This window comes from Mixophyes fleayi, chromosome 10 (assembly GCF_038048845.1).
Source record: "Mixophyes fleayi isolate aMixFle1 chromosome 10, aMixFle1.hap1, whole genome shotgun sequence".
In the NCBI taxonomy this organism is placed as follows: Eukaryota; Metazoa; Chordata; class Amphibia; order Anura; family Limnodynastidae; genus Mixophyes; species Mixophyes fleayi.
Genome location: NC_134411.1, coordinates 61,891,359 through 61,912,803, shown reverse-complemented (window position 1 = coordinate 61,912,803; position 21,445 = coordinate 61,891,359). Strand labels below are relative to the sequence as shown.

At 41.3% G+C, this 21,445-nt stretch overlaps 1 protein-coding gene across 1 annotated transcript in view; it reads right to left on the bottom strand.

Moving 5' to 3' along the window:
* Window positions 1-20,669, bottom strand: part of SLC6A2 (solute carrier family 6 member 2) — a 548,687-nt gene extending 528,018 nt beyond the window's left edge. The window contains exon 1 of the mRNA XM_075188836.1: window positions 20,357-20,669. Coding sequence (XP_075044937.1) covers window positions 20,357-20,669 — 313 coding nt within the window. The remainder of the gene's footprint in view (window positions 1-20,356) is intronic.
* Between the last annotated feature and the right edge of the window lie 776 nt (window positions 20,670-21,445).

Here is a 21,445-nt window from a genome sequence, read left to right as displayed (position 1 = left end):
AATAGTATCTGGACTGCGTAGAGGGCTGGCCACTGGCCACCACAATATAATATATAGAAAACCTTCAACAGGTCTGAATTACACCCAAAAATAGTATCTGGACTGCGTAGAGTAGTGGGCACTGGGCACCACAATAAAAAATATAAAAAACCTTCAACAGGTCTGCATTACACTCCACATACGGCTGCTCCTCCATCCTCTCCATCATATACATGTTGGAGTTCCAGCGTGTGAAAACCTCTTGTTTTTGATAATGTCAGTGCATTTTGAATATTTTTCAATTTGCCCCACAACACTGAATGTACTTTATCTATGATACGCATCTATCTATCTTGACTGCGTAGTGTGGTGGCCGCGGTACACAATTTGGTACAGAGGCCACAATATAATTAAAAAACCCTCCACGGGTCAGAATTCCACCAAAAAAGGGTATGGACTGCGTAGTGTGGTGTGCCTGGAACACAATTATTTACAGCGCCAACAATATAATTAAAAAATTGGGCATCAACTGTCACCGTTGTTTAATATCTGATACACCTAAATATGGACTGCACAGTGGAGTGGTAGTAGTAAATTTGGTGCCGGGGCCACAATACCTCCTCCAACTTCCAAGTGTAGTGTAGTGTAGTGTTTATAAAGACAAAACCTCTTGTTTTAAATTATGACAGGGCATTTTACTTTTGGTTTAATTTCTTGAATTTGTTTAAATTTGGTTTTACTTTTTGAACATGGCAAACGACTGTTGATTGGTCATATAATGCAAAAAAAAAAGTTCCAAGATGGAATTGTCCTTGGGCCCTCACACCCACCCTTATGTTGTTGAAATAGGACATGCACACTTTAACAAACCAATCATTTCAGCGACAGGGCCTACCAAACAACTTTGGCTGAAATGATTGGTTTGTTTGGGCCCCCACACCAAAAAAGCTATTCATCTCTCCCTGTACAGACTAAACAGGCTCTACTGAGGCAAGATGTCGTCCTCATCCTCAACCTCTGATTCCTCTCCCCCTACAGTGTGTACTTCCTCCTCATCACACATTATCAATTCGTCCCCGCTGGACTCCACAACCACAGGTCCCTCTGTACTATCTGGAGGGCAGTGCTGTACTTCATTGAGGAATTGATTGTTCATTTTTATAAACATCATTTTTTCAACGTTATGAGGAAGCAACCTCCTTCGCCGCTCACTGACCAGGTTCCCCGCTGCACTAAAAACTCTTTCCGAGTACACACTGGAGGGGGGACAACTCAGGTAAAATAGAGCCAGTTTGTACAGGGGCTTCCAAACTGCCTTTTTTTCCTGCCAGTAACAATATGGACTGTCTGACATGTCTACTTGGATGGTGTCAGCAAAGTAATCATCCACAATTTTTTCTATCGTGACAGCATCCAATGCAGCGAGAGTAGACATGTCTGCAATGGTTGGCAGGTCCTTCAGTCCGGACCAGATGTTATCAGCATCCCCGCCAGCGCCTCTTTTGGGAAAACTGAGCTTTTTCCTCGCAGCCATAGATGTGGAAGAAAATGAGGGTGGAGCTGTTGGCATGTCACGGTCCTCTTCAGAGGACAATCTCCTGACCAGCAGGTCTTTGCACCGCTGTAGACTTGTGTCCGCCGGAAACAGAGACACAACATACGCTTTAAACCGAGAATCGAGCACGGTAGCCAGAATGTATTCCTCCGACTTTAAAAGAGTGACCACCCTCGGATCCTGGCAAAGCGTACGAAGGGCTACATCCACAAGAGCTACATGCTTGGTGTAATCGCAATGGCTTACCAGCTCCTCCCTCACTTTCTCCAGCTGCTTCTGAAACAGCCTGATCAGGGGAATGACCTGACTCAAGCTGGCAGTGTCGGAACTGACTTCTCGTGTGGCAAGTTCAAATGGCTGCAGAACCTTGCACAACACGGAAATCAGTCTCCACTGCGCTTGACTGAGGCGCATCCCCACTCCTTTGCCTATGTCGTAGGTGGCTGTGTAGGCCTGAATGGTCTTTTGCTGCTCCTCCATCCTCTGCAGCATATAGAGGGTGGAGTTCCAGCGCGTAACAACCTCTTGTTTGAGGTGATGGCAGGGCAGGTTCATGCTTTTATGATGTGCCTCTAGTCTGCGGTAGGCACTGGCTGAATGCCGAAAGTGTCCAGCAATTTTGCGCACCACCGCAAGCATCTCCTGCACACCCCTGTCACTCTTGAGGTAATGCTGCACCACCAAATTAATGGTGTGGGCAAAACATGGGACGTGCTGGAAATTGCCCATATTTAATGCCCGCACAATGTTACTGGCATGGTCTGACACCACAAATCCCCATGAGAGTCTAAGTGGGGTAAGCCACTGGGAGATAATTTCCCTCAGTTTCTCTAATATGTTGTCAGCGTTGTGCCTCTTATTAAAGCCTGTAATACACAATGTTGCCTGCCTTTGCACGAGCAGCCATTTTGTAGATGCTGCTACTGATGCAGCTGTTGCTGTTGCTGCGGAAGGGGATGCATCTACCCAGTGGGCTGTCACAGTCATATAGTCCTTCGTTTGCCCAGAACCACTTGTCCACATGTCCGTGGTTAAGTGGACAGTGGGTACAACCGCATTTTTTAGAGCACTGAGGACACTTGATCGTACTTCTCTGTACATTTTTGGTATCGCCTGCCTAGTGAAGTGGAATCTCGACGGGATTTGGTACCGGGGACACAATACCTCCATCAACCCTCTAAATCCCACTCCACTGATGGCGGACACCGCGCGCACGTCTAACACCAACATTGCAGTTACAGCCGCAGTTATACGCTTTGCAATAGGGTGACTACTATCATATTTTGTGGTCATGGCAAACGACTGTTGGACGGTCAATTGTTTTGTGAAAGACTTAGCGGTCTTACGACTTCCCCTCTGGGAAGATGACCGACTAACGGCAGCAACAGCAGCAGTGGCAGTAGTAGGCGTACCGCTGCAGGATTCCTCGGATGAATCCCGTATTGAGGAGGACTCAGTCAGGCTGCTGACTTGGGCTGCAGGACTGAATCTGATGGAGATTGTGGAGGAAGTTGACGAGGAGGGTGTTGCTGGTGTGTATCCAACTGGAACATGGGATTTAGGTGTCCCTGTACCGATGAGGGTCCTAGCCCCAGTTCCTGAACTAACCACTAAACTATGAAGGTTATTCAGGTGACGTATAAGGGAGGATGTTCCTAGGTGGGCAAGATCCTTACCCCTGCTTATTTGAGCTTTACATAAGCTACATATGGCCATACATTGGTTGTCTGGATTTGGATAAAAATAACTCCAGACCGAAGAGGTGCATTTTTTGGTCTTCTGACCAGGCATGACGATGGGCTTTTTCATCCCATGGACATCAGCTGTTTCCCCCCCTGGTGCCTCATTTACAATAACCACATCACCATCCTCATCATCAAGTTCCTACACAGCGCCAGCTACATCATCAATAGGCTCCTCCCGAGCCACCTCTTCCCGTACAGTGATGGGAAGGTCAGGCTTGACAACCACCAACACCGTTGGACTCGCCTTGAGGATTTGTGATAATTTCTCTTTAGAAGGCAGAGTTGTTTGCTGTTTTGTTGCTGACAGCATAACTCTCTTCAGTTTTTTGTAGGGGGGGGGGAGGAGGAGGAGGGATAAGATCCGTGGGTGAAGCTGAACCACTAGTCATGAACACGGGCCAGGGCCTAAGCCGTTCCTTGCCACTCCGTGTCGTAAATGGCATATTGGCAACTTTACGTTTCTCCTCAGATGATTTAAAGTTTCTCTTTTTGCTACTTTTTCTTAACTTGGGCTTTTTGGATTTTACATGCCCGGTACTACGAGATTGGGCATCGGGCTTGGAAGACGACATTGATGGCATTTCATCGTCTATGTCATGACTAGTGGCAGCAGCTTCAGCATTAGGAGGAAGTGGGTCTTGATCTTTCCCTACTTTATCCTCTAAATTTTTGGTCTCTATTATATGTAGCACAAGATACTGCAGAATGTGTGAACTTGGTAATATTGCAGTACCAATGGACTTATACTGCTGGATTGGTTTTGCAAATTTGGTTATAATTACTTTTTTTTAAAAAAAAAATTTATTTTAAATTTTTTTTATAACTTTTTTTTTATTTTTTAAAAAATTGGGAATAATGGGGAAATAACTATGCCCTTAGAAGCACAGAGCACAGGACACAGCACCACTGGACTGAACAGGACACAGCACAGGACCCAGCAGCACTACTGAACTCAGCAGGACAGAGCACAGGACACAGCACCACTGGACTGATACTGCAGAATGTGTGAACTTTGTAATATTGCAGTACCACTGGAATTTTACTGCTGAATGTGTGAACTTGGTAATATTGCAGTACCAATGGGCTTATACTGCTGGATTGGTTTTGCAAATTTGGTTATAATTACTTTTTTTTTTTAATTTTTTTTTTTTATTTTTTTATAACTTTTTTTTTATTTTTTAAAAATTTGGGAATAATGGGGAAATAACTATGCCCTTAGAAGCACAGAGCACAGGACACAGCACCACTGGACTGAACAGGACACAGCACAGGACCCAGCAGCACTACTGAACTCAGCAGGACAGAGCACAGGACACAGCACCACTGGACTGATACTGCAGAATGTGTGAACTTTGTAATATTGCAGTACCACTGGACTTTTACTGCTGAATGTGTGAACTTGGTAATATTGCAGTACCAATGGGCTTATACTGCAGGATTGGTTTGGCAAATTTTGTTGTAATTAAAAAAAAATGTAATTAGTTTTTTGTATATTTTTTTTATTAACTTTTTTTTAATTTTTTAAACACTTGGGAATATAGGGGAAATAACTATGCCCTCAGAAGGACAGAGCACAGGACACAGCACCACTGGACTGAGCACAGCACAGCACAGCACAGCACAGCACTGAACTGAACAGCACGAGATATAGCAGGACAGAGGACCACCTAACACACCCTCCCTCTACCCTGATCAATGCCCGAGTGAAGATGGCGGCGACTAGCGGGGAATTTATAGGATCCGAGTATCGCGAGATCCGACAACGGGATTATGAGTCAGAGCCTCAGTTTCAGATTTGAATTTGGCGCCAATACCCGGATCTGTCTCGGATCCGACTCGGATCGGCAACGTTCGGGTGGGCTCGGATTTCATAAATCCGAGTGCGCTCATCTCTACTAAATTTGGTTATTTTATGCCCAAAAACATTGATTTTTAAACAAAATTGTAAAACCAAACAAAACCCAAACCAAAACACACAAGAGCGGTTTGGCAAAACCAAAACACGACGGTAATCCAGATCCAAACCCAAACCAAAACACGGGGGTCAGTGAGCATCTCTAGTTTTGTGCTGTCATTACTTCGTATGTACTTACAAACAGTGCAAAAAATGTACTCACAAAGATATACAATAATGAACACAAGAAAAGTATACCACTGATTTAAAATGGAGAATTGAAAACAAAGGAAAATCATCAAACATCTCTGATGTGACAAAATCACTACATATTTCTTTAAGGTAATCAGCCATCAGCCAAAGTGCTGGAACACAGAGGTGGAGGCTCGATCACAAAGCAGCCCACTGTAAGAACACCTCCCGGTTAGTCCCGTTACTGTCCAGGGAGCTTCCTGCTTACTTCCCCCTCTGCACAGGCAGTAGGAAGAATGGCCGACACTTACTGTGTGTGTAAATGCTTCACTTATTGAATTTCAAGTTTTCAAAATATCTCAAAAACATTATGTGATATACAATTTCTGAAGTTATATTTGGATTTTACATACAAAATTACATGGAAATTGATATATATCATGTCAGATACAAAATGACTGTTGAATAGTGTTATTCTCACAATGCATGTTTCATCTCCATGAACTTCATCGGTGGATTTCCACTTTATATTATGGCTCTCCAACATATATACTGTATATACATTGCATATCAGACATGCAAATAATCTCTGATTACATTATTAATATGGGACAACATCACAAGGCTCCGTGGCTCTTATATAAACACTTTTTTTGATCATCTTTATGTATATATGTTAGAGACAAGTGTGGGGTCCCCTTACTATAGTGAAAAACAATAGTAAATGGTAGAATGTGCACAAAACAGTGTGACCCCACTTCCCAGAGGTTATTAGCTTCTTAAAGAGAGGGTGCTTTTCCCAACTCATCTGAGCTGTGGGGATGGGTTAATTAACAAGACCCTGTAGTGGCAACTTTGCCAACGGTCACTAAAATTGTTGCCAATTATGCCAAAATAAATGAAACACATTCAAATATTTATTTTATATCCTTTTTATATAAAAATAAAAAAATGCAATTACTTATATAAAATATTATAAAAAAAATAATATATTTTTATATAATAATATTTTATATAATTAATTGAATTAAAGACTCCACAAAACCTTAGTTCACTATCATAAATAAAAAAAAATTACTTTCTTCAACAGTCATAGCAAATATTGAACACTACTTTCTTGATATGTTAAAGTGCAGTTGGAGGAATTCTATAAAACATAATACTGCCTACATAATAGCCCACTCTCAGTCCATCAGAGAAATAGAGGATCAGCAGCTGACAGCTTCACAGGTAAGAAGCTGTCAGCTGCTTCTCCTTCATGTCAGTGGGTGGCGCTCTTTGTGTGTCACCTTGGGGGCATAAAAAAACACTGGGGCCTTAGTCATTAAGGAACGTATCTGCCGGCTTTGTGCATTTTGTTTGCAAAAATCACACCTCGCATGCTCGGAACGGGATGATATGCAACAGAATGCAGCCATGTTCAAGTCAGCTTTAAGTGCCCAAGACACTTACTACAAGGAGTGAATGGGGTAGGAAATTGACGGAGTCACGCAGGCAATATACAGTAAAGGTGTTTCCGTGCAGCCATGTCCATGTCAAACTCAGGCACACACAGAAGTATGCTGGATTTCTGCCATATCTCTTGCTCCAAGTTCCAAATAGTAGTGCTGACGGGTGAGTATGTATGCGAAAACATGTGTTTGCAATCAAGAGCAACTATAAAAATGTATTTTATGTACAGTAGACATTAATGAGATAAATGTTTTTTCAAGGGTAAAAAACATTAAAGAAACAGCTATTTTTTAAAAAATTTCCATGTATAATCACAAATTACTATATTATTGATAGGTAATATTAATTGCTATTTTTTTTTGCTCTGTGCTCTTTTGAGATTCTATATTCCACATAGGTATTGTACATATCTGTTACGGTTTAGGAACCTTAGTCAGTATTTTCGCAGGCTTACTTAGGGCGCGGAGTCTAACGGACTTCCGGTCTTCACCAAGAACCACCGCAAGGTAGAATGGGTTTTGCTGCCCCAGAACCGCAGGTCGCGGCCCCCAGGTTAGCCTACTGACGTAAGGAAAAGGTACTAAGTGATGGATAGACAGCGGAAAATATGACAGGATAGTGCAAGTAATTAAGCACACTAACCGTGAAATCCAGGGTCTGGTCGACTGGAGCGGACGCTGGTTAGGTGCACGGTCTCTGTCATATGCCTAGTACTGGAGATGAGTCCAAGGATGGTCAGATGCACAGCCGGGTCGGTACACAGGAGATGATCCAATATGCGGTGCCAGGGAGGAGTCCAGAGAATAGCCAGGAACACAGTTGAGTCGGTACACAGGGAATCAGTCCAATATGCGGTGCCAGGGATAAGCCAAAGGATAGTCAGGACGCAGCCAGGTCGGTACACAGGAGTCTGAGAGAATGCAGGAGCACACAGGAAGCAGGAACACAGGGATCAGGTATACAGGGAGAGGTAGCCAGGAACAGGAAACACATTGCTCTGACACAGATAGCGTGTCAGAGCAGAGTAGATATAGAGTTTTGAATTCCCCGCCCAGGAGTCACATGACCTGCCGCTGGAAGAACCCGGAAGTGCGGGGGCACGATCAGAGGAAAGCGCTGAGCCACCGGAGAGGACACAGCTGCCACACATCGCCGACAACGCAGCGGAGCGGGGGACAGGTAAGTTCATGACAATATCCTGCAGTGTCTGGTCTTGTAGGGCAGAGTAAATCTACACGTCTTGTATTTTATCTTAATTTTATTTGCATTTTACTTTATCTCCATTTTATTTTAATCTTTGCTGAACCTTATATTGCTTTTGCCACTGCCTTTTGTTCTTGCTCCGTTCCATTGTCCTTTACAGTCCTATTTTTGTTTTTGTCTTACTCTGTTCCGTCAGTCCTTAATCTAGCTAACCCTCTTTTCCGCTCTGGTCCAATGCAGTCTCCTTTTGCTGCCCTCACCTCTGTGTTAATTACCCCTTACCCCTCTTCTTGCCCCTTCTCTCATTCCCCGTCCCCCTGTCTCTCACCATGCTGCCCCACTCCATTCCTATACCCATCCTCTCCCCTAGCCCCCTTCTCTCGCCCTACTCTCACTGCCCCACCCTTCACCCTCCCTCCATCAACCCTGATAATCTCATCTGCATCTCCCCTCTTCCCTCCCTCCCTTTCTCATGTGTCCTCTGGAACTCCAGGTCCATCCGTAACAAAGTGTCCTCCATCCATGACCTCTTCATCTCCAACTCTCTAAATCTTCTTGTATCACTAAAACCTGGCTTACTTCTCCTGATACTGCCTCACCTGCCGCTTTCTCCTACGGGGGCCTCTCCTTCGCCCACTCCACCAGACTGCATGAGCATCCAGGAGGCGGAGTGGGCCTCCTCCTATCCCCTAACTGCACTTATCGGGTCATTCCTACTTTACCTTCCCTCTGCTTCTCCTCCTTTGATGTACACTCCATCCGTCTCTTCTTCCCCATCCACCTCCGTGTCTGTCATCTACCGTCCCCCGGGCCTCACCTCCCTTTTCCTTGACAACTTCGCTGCCTGGCTCCCCCACTACCTTTCCTCTGACCTTCCCTCCATCATACTTGGTGACTTTAATATCCTTATTGACAACTGTTCTGACCCCGCCACCATCAAACTTCTCGCCCTTTCCTCCTCCCTAAGCCTTACTCAGTGGACCTCCTCCCCCACCCACTGTCTTGGTCACTCCCTTGACCTTGTCTTCTGTCATCTCTGTGATCTCTCTGACTTCTACAACTCTCCCTCCCCACTCTCTTACCACCATCTTCTCTCCTTCACTCTCTCCTCCTCCCCTGCTCCCGCCTCGCCCAAAGCCACCCTTACTAAGTGCAACCTTGAATCTATTGACCCTACCTCTTTCTTCTCTCTTGAAACTCTCCTATCATCCCTTCCCTCCATGGCCTGTCCTGACCAGGCGTCCTCTCTCTACAATCACTCCCTCACTACTGCCCTGGACACTGTCTCCCCTGCCTCCTCTATCCGCCGACGACGCCTTATTCCCTAACCCTGGCACTCCAAACTCACCCGCTTCCTCCAAAAGTGCTCTCGCACTGCTAAACACCTCTGGAGGAAATCTCGTTCCCTTGAAAAAGTCTCCGAGGAGACGAAACGCGTTGGTATCTAACACAAGATTCACGATTCCCTTTCGGACCTCCGCCACCAGTAAGTGACACTTATGCATTCCAGCTTGGAACGCACGCGATCAGCATCGGGTGAACAGCACGGAATCTAAGGACCGCCGTCATATCTTTCCACCACGGTGAGCCGTCTCCATTATTGAGATATCTGGATATCACTGGCGGACAGCCCTGTTCCACAATTTATTGATGGCCCCCTTTTTTGTTGGCCAATAAGTTTTTCTACATATCCCCGCTATCCGAGCTCCCCTAGCCGTGAACTACCAGAGTGGCTGTCACCCACTCTCATGTTATATGTCTATATGATCCTTATTTATGATTTTATTGATGGTAATGTATCCTATACTATATGTTGTGGTCTATATTTTGATTTTATTGATGGGAATGTATCCTCTATTTAATAAATAAATGCATTCTTTTAATATATTAGGACTACAGTCCAATTTCATTTAGTCCTTATATACTCCTCCCAATCTTTGTGACATTAGTTGTTTCAATATCCTATTGATCATAACATTTGGTTCATTGTATTGGTGTTCTGATTTTTGTTTTTGTTTTTGGTATGTTCATTTGAGGTATCATCTTTCCCAAGACAACATGGGGACTTACATTTGAAAATCATCAATATTTATACAGTGACATTTTTTCAACCACTTTTTGGAATATACATTTCTGGACCCCATTGGATCGGACATTAATTATATATTTTTGACATATATATATTTTTCCCTTTATCATCAAATTTGGACTTTTTTGTTGTTTTTTGTTTTGTTTTGTTTTTTGATCATTCATGCCATTTTAGAATTCAAATAATATTATGCTATATCCATGTACAGTATATAGTATTGGCATTGATATACAACATCACCATTTGATGGTTGTATTTTACGTAATTTATATTGCATGTCAGACTTCTGCCTCTATCCAATATTGGGTTATTAATATATGCAATATTCGTATTTATTGGATACTTATTAGCGCATATGGTTTGCCATTTTTGGCCTTACACCTACTGGTTTTTACACTACTGTGAGCGCAATTGGGACATAAATTTATATTTGCTGTTTAATGTGTCAAGGAGGGATACCTTGGTTCCATTGCTGCTATGGTAATGTTGTTTTAGGCCTGTTTAGTGCAGTGTGCATTTGCTATATGAAATCTTGTTCCCTGGCTGACTTCCTTCACTTTAAATTCATCCTCTCCTCTTCCTGCTCTGCCCTCTCCCTCGCTAAACAATCCTTCTTTAAGTCCCTCATTTCTTCTCAGTCCTCCAATCCCCGCCGCCTCTTTGCCACCTTCAACTCCCTCCTCCCATCCTTCTGTCCCGCCTTCCCTCTTCACTTCTGACTTCGCCACCTTTTTCTCTTCCAAAATTGAGGCCATCCGACTGAACATCTCCTCCTCCCCTTCTCCCACCACCTTCATCGCTTCACCTCCCTCCAACAACCAACTCTGGTGCTCCTTCTGCCCTACAACAGGTGAAGAAGTTCGCTCCCTTATTCTTTCCTCTCCACCCTTTACCTGTCCTCTCGATCCCATCCCCTCCCACCTCCTTCGCTCTCTCTCTCTCCCACTCTTCTCTGGTGTAGTCCCCTCCTCTTTTAAACACGCTCTTATCTCTCCTATCCTCAAAAAAACAGTTTTTTGAGTTTAAAACAAACACACAATGGGCCTGAGTCCTTAAGGAGAGCAAAGCCTAAAAAAGGAGTAACTTTGCAACTGGGCAAACCCATGTTGAATTTGAGGGGGAGGCAAATTTAAATTGTGGTGGCAGATTTGTAGTTTGGGTAGGGCTTGTCCTAGATCAACTTTAAATTGCAATGTAAAAATAAACCTACCAAGAATTTGTGCACTACATGAAAAATCTGCCAGTATTTAACGTATGTGCAAAACAAGAAACTAATTTGCAACCCTGGTAAGACAGCTTGGGAAAGCAGGGCCAATATGTGCCACGGAACAGTCCATGGGTTACAGTAGTTTAGGACAATCTGCCTTGAAGTGGCCGTGCTCACCACATTCGAAGCACTTCAGATTAGACACCTTTGTAACTAGCCCTCTGTTCGTAGCAGTTTTGCAATTGGGCCCTGTAGCAAGGATTGTCAAGCCTGGCTTTTGGTGTGGCATTGGCATTGGCACGAATGCAGGTTCTTTAGTCATTTGCTGTAGCGCAGAAAAGAATCCACCTGCGGAGAAACATGGACAGTCCAAACTAGCATTGGCTGGTGATGTCGCGGATGAGCACACCCCGCCTGTCAGTGAGGATACGGACTGGTCCGCAATACCAATTTTGTTTCCTCTGCAGGACTTTCCTCGGGACCAACTTAATGATGCCACTTTGGAACATGCCTTTAAAAGTGTGACTGAGGTAAATGGGGTAGCGAAAGCTGCCCAACATGCAGAAGGTATACCATATTTTATTGTCAAAAATAATTTTTTGTATAGAGTTGCTATTGTACAGGGTGAAAAAATAGAACAATTAATGGTTCCTCAGGTCCATGTACCCCTAGTGTTAAAAGCAGCACACACACACATCAATGGGAGACTTCTGGGGGAGGATAAATCACGGGAACGAGTTCCGATTAGGTTTTACTGGCCCGGTGTACACATGGCAGTGAAAAAGTATTGCCAGTCCTGTCCCATTTGTCAGAGAGCCTGTCCCAAACCCATATACAGGGCACTGCTCATTCCATTAACAATAGTACAAGTTCCCTTTGAACGGATAGCCATGGACCTTGTGGGGCCAGTGGAAAAATCCGCACATGGGCACCAATATATACTAGTAGTGCTTGACTATGCAACCAGGTATCCAGAGGCAATTCCCCTACGGAACACAAAGTCCAGCACCATAGCTAAAGAACTTGTATTGATGTTTACACGCTTGGGAATACCCAAGGAAATTCTCACAGACCAGGGCACCCCGTTCATGTCCAAACTGATGAAGGACCTGTGCCAGTTCTTAGGGGTGACGGTGTTTCACACCTCCGTGTACCATCCACAAACAGACGGCTTGGTGGAACGCTTTAACCGAACATTAAAGTACATGCTCAGGAAAGCAGTGGCTCAAGAGAAAAAATATTGGGACACTATTATTCCCTATTTGATGTTTGCCATCCGAGAGGTACCTCAAGCTTCAACAGGATTTAGTCCCTTTGAGTTATTGTATGGGAGACAGCCCAGGGGTATCTTGAATATGTTAAAGGAAAGGTAGGAGCAGCAAAGTCCCAGTGAGCCAAATCTGGTACAACTGTGTCCCAAATGTATGAGAGGCTAGGAAAGATAGGGCCCATTCTACAACTACATGTAAAAGAGGCTCAGGAACGACAGAAGAAAAGTTATGACAAAAGTGCTGTTCGATGTTTTCAGCCTGGGGACAAGGTTCTAAGTCGTGGTTCCTACCCAGGAAAGCAAACTTTTCGCCCATTGGCAGGGTCAATATGAAGTTCTAGAGGCTGTCGGTCCTGTCAATTACAGGGTCCGCCAGTTAGGTAGGAAAAGGGAGGAGCAAATATACTATGCTAACCTTCTTAAACCATGGCATGATGAGGAAACCTCTCCTCAGGTAGTGAGTACTGCCATGGAAAAGTCTGAAGTGCCCATAGAGTCAGCTTTGTCTATGAAGCAGAGACAACAGACTGAAGAAATGATTTGCCGGAATAGGGATGTCTTCTATTCCTTTCATTCCTGGGCGCACTACCTTAATCGAACACAACATTGTTACTCTGACAGGAGTCATTGTAAAACAGAAGCCGTATCGCATTCCAGAGGCTAGACGGGTGGACGTGAGAAAGGAGATCGAGAAAATGCTCCAGTTAGACGTGATTGAAGAGTCCACTAGTGAGTGGAATAGTCCCATTGTGCTTGTCCAGAAACCAAATGGGACAATTAGGTTCTGCAATGCCTTTAGGCGCCTAAACAGTGTGTCCCAGTTCGATGCCTATCCGATGCCACGTGTGGATGAACTGGTAGAAAATCTTGCTGGCAGTAACTATTTGACAACTCTTGATCTAACAAAGGGTTATTGGCAAGTCCCCCTGACTTCCACGGCCAAGTCAAAGACTGCATTTTCTACCCCGATGGTCTCTTTCAATATAAAGTCCTACCCTTTGGGTTGCATTTGGCCCCTGCCACCTTCCAAAGGGCCATAAATAAATTGCTACGACCTCACACAGCTTATGCAGCCGCTTATCTGGACGATATAGTGATTTATACCCCAGACTGGGGATCACATCTAGCCAAAGTCGAGGCGGTCTTAGCTTCATTAAGGTCTGCAGGACTAACAGCTAACCCAGAGAAATGTGCCATAGCCATGAGAGAAGCCAAATATTTGGGGTACGTTGTTGGGCGAGGGCGTGTAAAACCCCAGCTAGACAAAGTGGAGGCAGTCAAAAATTGGGCAAGACTAGAACAAAAATTGCAGTCAAGAACCTTTCTAAGCTTAGTAGGTTACTACAAGCGGTTTGTAAGCCACTTCGCCACTAGAGCTGCTCCACTTACAGACATGGTAAAAAAACATTGTCTGGATAGATTAACCTGGTCTGACTCTGCAGAAGCCGCCTGGTCTGATCTTCGGTTAGCACTTTGTTACTCTCCAGTTCTACAAGCAAAGGACTTTACCCGGAGGTTCTTCCTTCAAACTGATGCTTCTGGTGTTGGCTTAGGTGCAGTCTTGTCACAGGAGAAGAATGGAGTAGAAAATCCTGTCCTGTACCTAAGTTGTAAGTTACTTCCGAGAGAACAAAAATATGCCACCGTGGAGAAAGAATGTCTCGCCATAAAATGGGTTACAGAAGCTCTGCGCTATTATCTCCTAGGCAGAGCATTCACCCTAATAACAGACCATGCACCACTGCGGTGGATGCAGAACAACCGGGAGGTAAATGTCAAGGTAACCTGCTGATTCTTGGCACTGCATCCTTTCAAGTTCTTAGTAGAACATAGACTTGGGATTCTGCACAAAAATGCAGATGAGTTGTCATGAAAATATGCGCTCCTCGCAAAGTCCGCGCCCCCTACTTAGAGATGCTAGGGGGAGGGATATGTAAAAAAGGGAGGCATTTAGCTGGCAATATGCAGAGAAAGCATGCATGCAGAGTAAAACATTTGTGCAGTAATGCACCTAGATTGATGATAAACCAGGTAAAGACTTATGTGTGACAAACAATTCTTTAAGTTTGGTTAACTTACATGGTTTGAAATGTTCCTCCTCACAGCAAACAAACAGGGTGTGTCTGTGTCAGTGCAAACAGAACCATTGATGGGAGTTTACTCTTAAAGGGAAGGTGGGTGTGTCACCTGCCCATCAAGCTATGGCTGTGGGAGGAGTGTCATGTATTAAACCTTGCTTGTTTCATTGTTCAGGGAGACCAACGCTGGGGAAACTGGCTGGTCTTTAGAGAGCTGGTCTTTGTTTAGGTAGCGCTTAGGGTCTCCAGAATCGGTGTGCAATTCGTATGGTGTCAAATACATTTACCATCCTAACAATAAAACAGCAGAAAAAGGAAGAAGTTGTTTGCGCGTGCAAATGTGTGTATGTGGAATGTTAGTCCACATACACAACTCACGCCAAAGTCTTCCCCTTCTGGTCAGTCGTAATATGCTCAAATGCTATACCTTTTTTTATCTGGGCTAAAGGTTCACCTGCACACAGCTTTTAAAGGCAAGTCTTCCCCGAGCATTAGCAGCTACTACATGGAGAGTGCAGAGGATCAATGCCTATATATATATATATATATATATATATATATATATATATATATATATATATATATACTATACGAAGAATACTGGAAAAAGAAAAAAAGTATCCGAAAAAATCCCCATGAAAAAAATCACCCGCTCACATACTACTGCTGTCAGCCTTCTCTTCAACAACAAGGCAATCTTAAAAGCCTTATCACACTGGTCACTTGTGATTTTTTTTTTTTCATTTTAAACAGTGCAATGTGCATGAGAACTATTTTGTCTCTTTAAAGTATAGGACAAGACCTACTGTCTGCTGACTCAAAGTTAGTGCAAAATTCAAGTTATTTTGTGCATTAGGAATGGCTGCAACAGCATGGAAAATCCATGACGATGAACCCATTTGACTCCTTAATTGCATTACAATAATCTCACTCCGCAAAATAAAATCATATTTCTGCACTACTGTGCAAAACGATGCACACTGATGCACGTACTCCCTACTTCACTAGGAACAACTTCATTCCACTAAACCAAGTCTTACCCACTCCCTGTGCAAATGACTGCTCCACCACTAATGCAGCCATCTAACTTTCCGAACCTATGCAGCGCCACAAAAATCCATGTACATTTATTGAAAGCAATGGGCCCAAAGCTGTATTTTTGCTGTAGAATGGCAGATTGGCATTTTATTAATTACCTCTAAAGAGTGCTCTATGGATAGACAGAATTAATTCCAGGAAATCACAGTTTATGTAAAGGTTACATTTGTAATTGCTTGACGAGGACTTACAATAGTGTTGGCAGTTTGCACATTTTCAGCTTTGTTGCAATTTGGTTGTAGTACATTGTTTCTTTTTTACTCTAAAATGTTACATTTTAATTGAACATTATATTTTCTATCCTGCTGCACTAAAAGGGTTTTGCAAAAATATATATATAGCTATATAAATATACTTATAGGTCATGTATGGTAAGAATATGCAAAACTGATTAGTACATTATAACAGTGCAAATAAATGTATTATTTAGCTCTTGAGGATTATGCTCTTCTACTATTTTGCAATAGTTTGGCAAACTTGAGATGTTTTAAAGCAATAATAGTGAAGTACATGCACCTACTGAATGATATTAATAAACAGCCAAGACTAACATGCATGAGTTAAAAAGTTAATGAATTAATGCATAGCTTGACCTCAAGGGCGGTGTGCAATTGACCCGTTAAATCTTTCAGTTTGTATGTATTCACATTTTATGTAGGGACTGCAGAAATGCACCGCAAAACGTTATGTGACTTGATCTGTCTGCAAATATTATAAAAAGAAATTGAGCGTTAGCTTACAATTCCCATGAGCCTGCCTTTTGTTTTGTATATCCTATATTTTGTTTGTTTGTTTGTTTATATCATCTGTATGCTGCATTTCTTTGTGCTGTAATACAAACTAACAGTCAATCTACATATGTCCTAAAATTGTGTTTATGCTTATATTTTGCAATTTGTCTCGATATTTCTTAAATTAATATTACATTTGTTTAAATTGCGTGTATGCTTTTTTTCTTTGTATTTCATGCTCATTAATGTTCTGCCATATTTTTGTGATTGAAAAGTATTATTTTTTTGCCATTGAGGATGATGTATGATGTCAGTGATCATATTAATTATGTAATCTTTGTCATTTTATTAAGGGTGTCATATGAAAATCTTTGAAATTGGGGTGATTAAAAGGTGTCCCCATTTAGAATTATCTTTATCTGTCTATAAATATTTGTATGTTCACTGTACAAATATAATTTTATTCATTCCTATGTATGCATTTATTAAGTATGGATGCTGCTATACAGCTTCCTCAACTTAGGTGAGATGTATACAAGTTATTATAGAAAATGGTAGAATACTCATATTTACCAATTGATAACATTTGAAAAAAGAAACCTTCATACATAGATGTTATCTTGACCGATGGTTACTGCATAAAAATGCTAAAGGGCTTATATTTTATAGTTCTATGTGATCTTGCCCTTAAATTAGACCTTTCACATTTACACAACTACACTTCAAACAGATATCTGAACAGACAAACATATAAACATATTTACTGCATGTTACATCCTTACAGTTTCTTCTAAAGTCCGATTTGTACATGCCTTATTAAAGTTAGCAATTTTTGGACAGGTATATTATTGACTATTAATAGGACATGTACTGGTAGGAGCATGCTCACTGTACTTCTGAGGAACATTCTATGAAACCAATGAAATCAGAGGAAGTATTCTTCTTTCAATACAAGCTTCTAATTGGCTGATAGCTCACATGAAACTAGTTGCATGGGGTCTTTAGAAAGTATCATCGTCATCATCATTATTTATTTATATAGCGTCACCAAATTCCGTAGCGCTTTACAATTGGGAACAAACATTAATAAAACAATACTGGGTAATACAGACAGACAGAGGTAAGAGGGCCCTGCACGCAAGCTTGCAGTTTATGGTAGCGTTTGAAACACAAGGGCATGTGCTACATCATATTGCACATTGGACCAGCTAGAATGCAAAGGTAAAAGTATTGAGTGAACTGTATGATCAGTCACACAGCAATGTTGGTCAGAAGATAGTTGTCTTGTGTTAGCTTTGTAGAGGGTGATAATAGGGTAACCTAGGGAAATTAAGATGCTGGTTGAGGAATATCATAAGCTTGTCTGAAGAGGTGGGTTTTCAGAGAACGTATCTTCGCCTTTTTTAATCAAAAATTGATGTTACATATTTCAAAAGTACTTCAAACCAAATACACAGTTCTCCTGTTGATACTCAGAATCAGGAACATTATTATTTTCTGGACTTGTTCCTCAAAGCCTATACCACCCAAGAAAACTACTTCTTTTGCAGAACTTCTTTAATGCCTATTGCTGCTGAATATGTTACTCAGCAAATTTTGTAGACAAGTTAAGCCAAAACACAGCTTCTAAACAGATACCTTGGGGGCAAATGTACAGTGATACAATGCCTTATATGGCAATACATCCATGTAATTAAGAAACACGAAAAAGTGACAAAGTAAAATATATAGAGATGTATTCTAAAGAAGAACAATTAGATCATATTTGCCTATTCTCCCAGGACATCTGGGAGACTGTATATCAACAAGTCACCCCAGACTTCTGGAAGAACAGGCACCCTTCCAGATCCAGCCCAGGCAAATTGCAGCATCACACCATCATAGCTCATGTCCCCCACAATGTGGTGAATAGCAGATTTGTGCACTAGGTGGCAGGACCATGATGGCATGAGTCACATGCTCCATCATCCCCACCAGGCACTGTCCCAAGTTGGCAAATACAAATTAGATATGTTGTAGTTCATTCTGGTGTGCTACATAATTCCCCCTACTGCCCCATGAAGTCTGCAAATGTTGCATGCAAGTTTCTCATCAGTCAGCATTGATGGGCAAAAACTGCAAATTTCTTCAACCAAGGATGATACTTTTATTCAAAATTCAGGGGTTTTGTTCTTGGAAATAATGGGGATCCAGGACTGTTATCCTGCAGTCCTGCTAATCAGAGTATTTAAGTATGCTAATCCACTCCCAGGACAAAAATATGAAAAGTGATATGCCTTTTAATGGGATCTCAGAATCAACACAAGTGCAACATTAACTATGTGTGTTTTTATTTGACTTCTTTATTGATAATTTTAAAATTGAAGCCAGATTTGCTCTTCCTAATAGTGCATTCCTATTGCACTAACTGGTTTAGAATTTGATAAGTATGTAAAATGGAAGTAAAATATTTCCTGTGCTTATTTTTATAAATGTATAGCATGTAGCTAGGAAATCATTATTTTCTCATTTCAACTGTATGACCGAAAGTTTAAAATGTCATGTTTAAGAATACAGCCCTTAAGGCAGAAGCAGCCTTTAGTTTTCGTACAGTGTCTGCCACTAAAGTATTTGAGTAGATGCTATTGCCGCGTCATGGATTTGCAGCATTAACAGCTCCCTTGAATCCAACTGTGCTAATTTATCCAAAACATACCATTGTAATGTTATATAAATACAATCGCAAAGCGTTTATAAGAATGTTCAACCAAAAAAGCAGAGGTGATTCTCACTAGGAGTGGGGGTGGTGGAGTTGTAGGGATAACAATCTGGCACTAGTTAGCAAAATACCCAAAAGACCAGTCAACGTTGTAGTTTATAGACAATTATTTGTGAGGTTCCCTGGAACACTTTAAATCAGTAAATCCCCCTTGCCTAGTGCTAGTAAATAGCTTAGTTATTTTTTACCACAAATAAAGCAAATACACAGCACACAAAAATTCAAACTCCATATTCTTTTTCCAACCCAAATTCAGAATTTACTTTTTAGAGAAACTACATTTTATTAAGAACTACAGATGTTTACTTTAAACACATTGCAAAAGCAATCTAGTTTTGATTTCAAAGTACAAAATGCACTGTAAAATATGTTGATATTCATTCAATCGCTAGATTTAAGATAAGATTCACAGCAAAAAGGTGGTTGCTTTATCTTAGACCAATTTTTTTTAAAAAAATAGTATGCATCACATCACTAAAGTAGTATTAAATAACTGGGATAGTTTTCTAGTTGATGCGTTAAAAGTCTTAAGATATTATTAAACCCTTTTCAGGGATCACTGTTTAGCTTATGTCAATCATTAAGTTATTTGTCTCTAATTCTTGAGACATCAATATATTGGTAGATACCGATATTTGTTAACATTGTACAAAACAAAGGGCAAAATATATTTTTGATGTTTTCTTTTTGATCATTTATTTTAGGAACACTGAATGGTAAAGTAATAATGAAAAACTGTTGAAAAAAAAAATTCCTTGATTTTTTTTAGCAACTATGTTGTAGATATTAATACTTAACAGACCCAGTAATCTAAACAGTTCATAGGTCATTATTTCATGTTATTTGGGAATGCCAAAGTCTTCTTTAAGACAACATATCTGTCTTTAATATTATATGGTAAAATTAGCCACTTAAGTCATGGTGATATTTTTGTGCTAACCTGCCTATTTTGTACCATCCAAAATACAAGAGTATAAAATGTGTGCCTTCTATTTAAAGATGTAATTTTCTTCAAATTGCATATCCTGTACTTATTTATCAACTGTATTGCTTAACACAATAAATATGAAAATAATATTAGTTAAACAAAGATAATTGTTCTTACCTCCTCCATTCTTATAGCAGAGAAAGGGGAATCTCCAGACATTGGCCAGATCCACTGAAAACCCAACTACTGAAAGAAGGAAGTCTATTTTCTTGCCCCAGTGCTCTCTCTCTTCTTCTTCCGGTACTGGTGCCTGATATATAAGGGACGAGTCTGGGACAATGATTGTGTTGTTTGCATATTGGACACCGTTCTGGTCTTTGACTAGGATAAGTTCAACATCTTTCTTTTCTGGGGCACACTCGTTCAAAGGAACCACAGCTGACAGTTTGTGGTCAGACTGACCCTGTTTGAGCATTTTGGCTTTTAGCATCTTTAAATTGGCAGTTGACAAACACTACCTGTCTATGATGACTAACCAGAAATATTAAATATAGCACAGTCCTTGTGTAATTTTACTGACCGTGGAACCTTTTCTTCTTCCTGTAAAATTAACAGAAGAGTAATTAATATAGTATTCAGAGTGTCAAAATATTTCAGTATTAATTTTATACAGTTTGCTAAGGATTGGCTTTGCAAACAATGGTTCAGAGTTGGAGTTGTATGTATGCAAACTTAGTATATTATTATGATATAAAACTATAGTAATTATGAGATTAAGTACTTGTACAAAGTAATATTAAATATAATGATGAGAATGCTATGGTACAACAAAACCTATATTTTATTTGTGACCTATTATATTTTGCTATCAGCACATACATTTTAAATTGCTATTACTATACTTGGATAAAACATTAAGCTCTGTAGTATGTAAGTTCTGTAAAACTCCTAATTATCTTTTACATCTATCATGATGTTGTCCTACTACTTGCATTCTGTTATGCAGCTGCTGTGGTGCAGTTTATCATCAAATGAGCTTAGACTTACCAACTTGAAGCAGGTAGAAAGATGAACTCAAGAGCACCTACAAGTCTCTATTTGGCTGATTATGTGTAATTTTGTGTTATCCGCTCAATTCTTTCCATTGCATTCTTATTTTCAGGTGACCTTTTTTCTCTGGCAAGTGGGGACTTTGTGATTCCTCTGTTATGAGAAAACTGTGAAGAAAAGAACGATGCCAGCTTTTTAAACCATGCTCCACTCAGT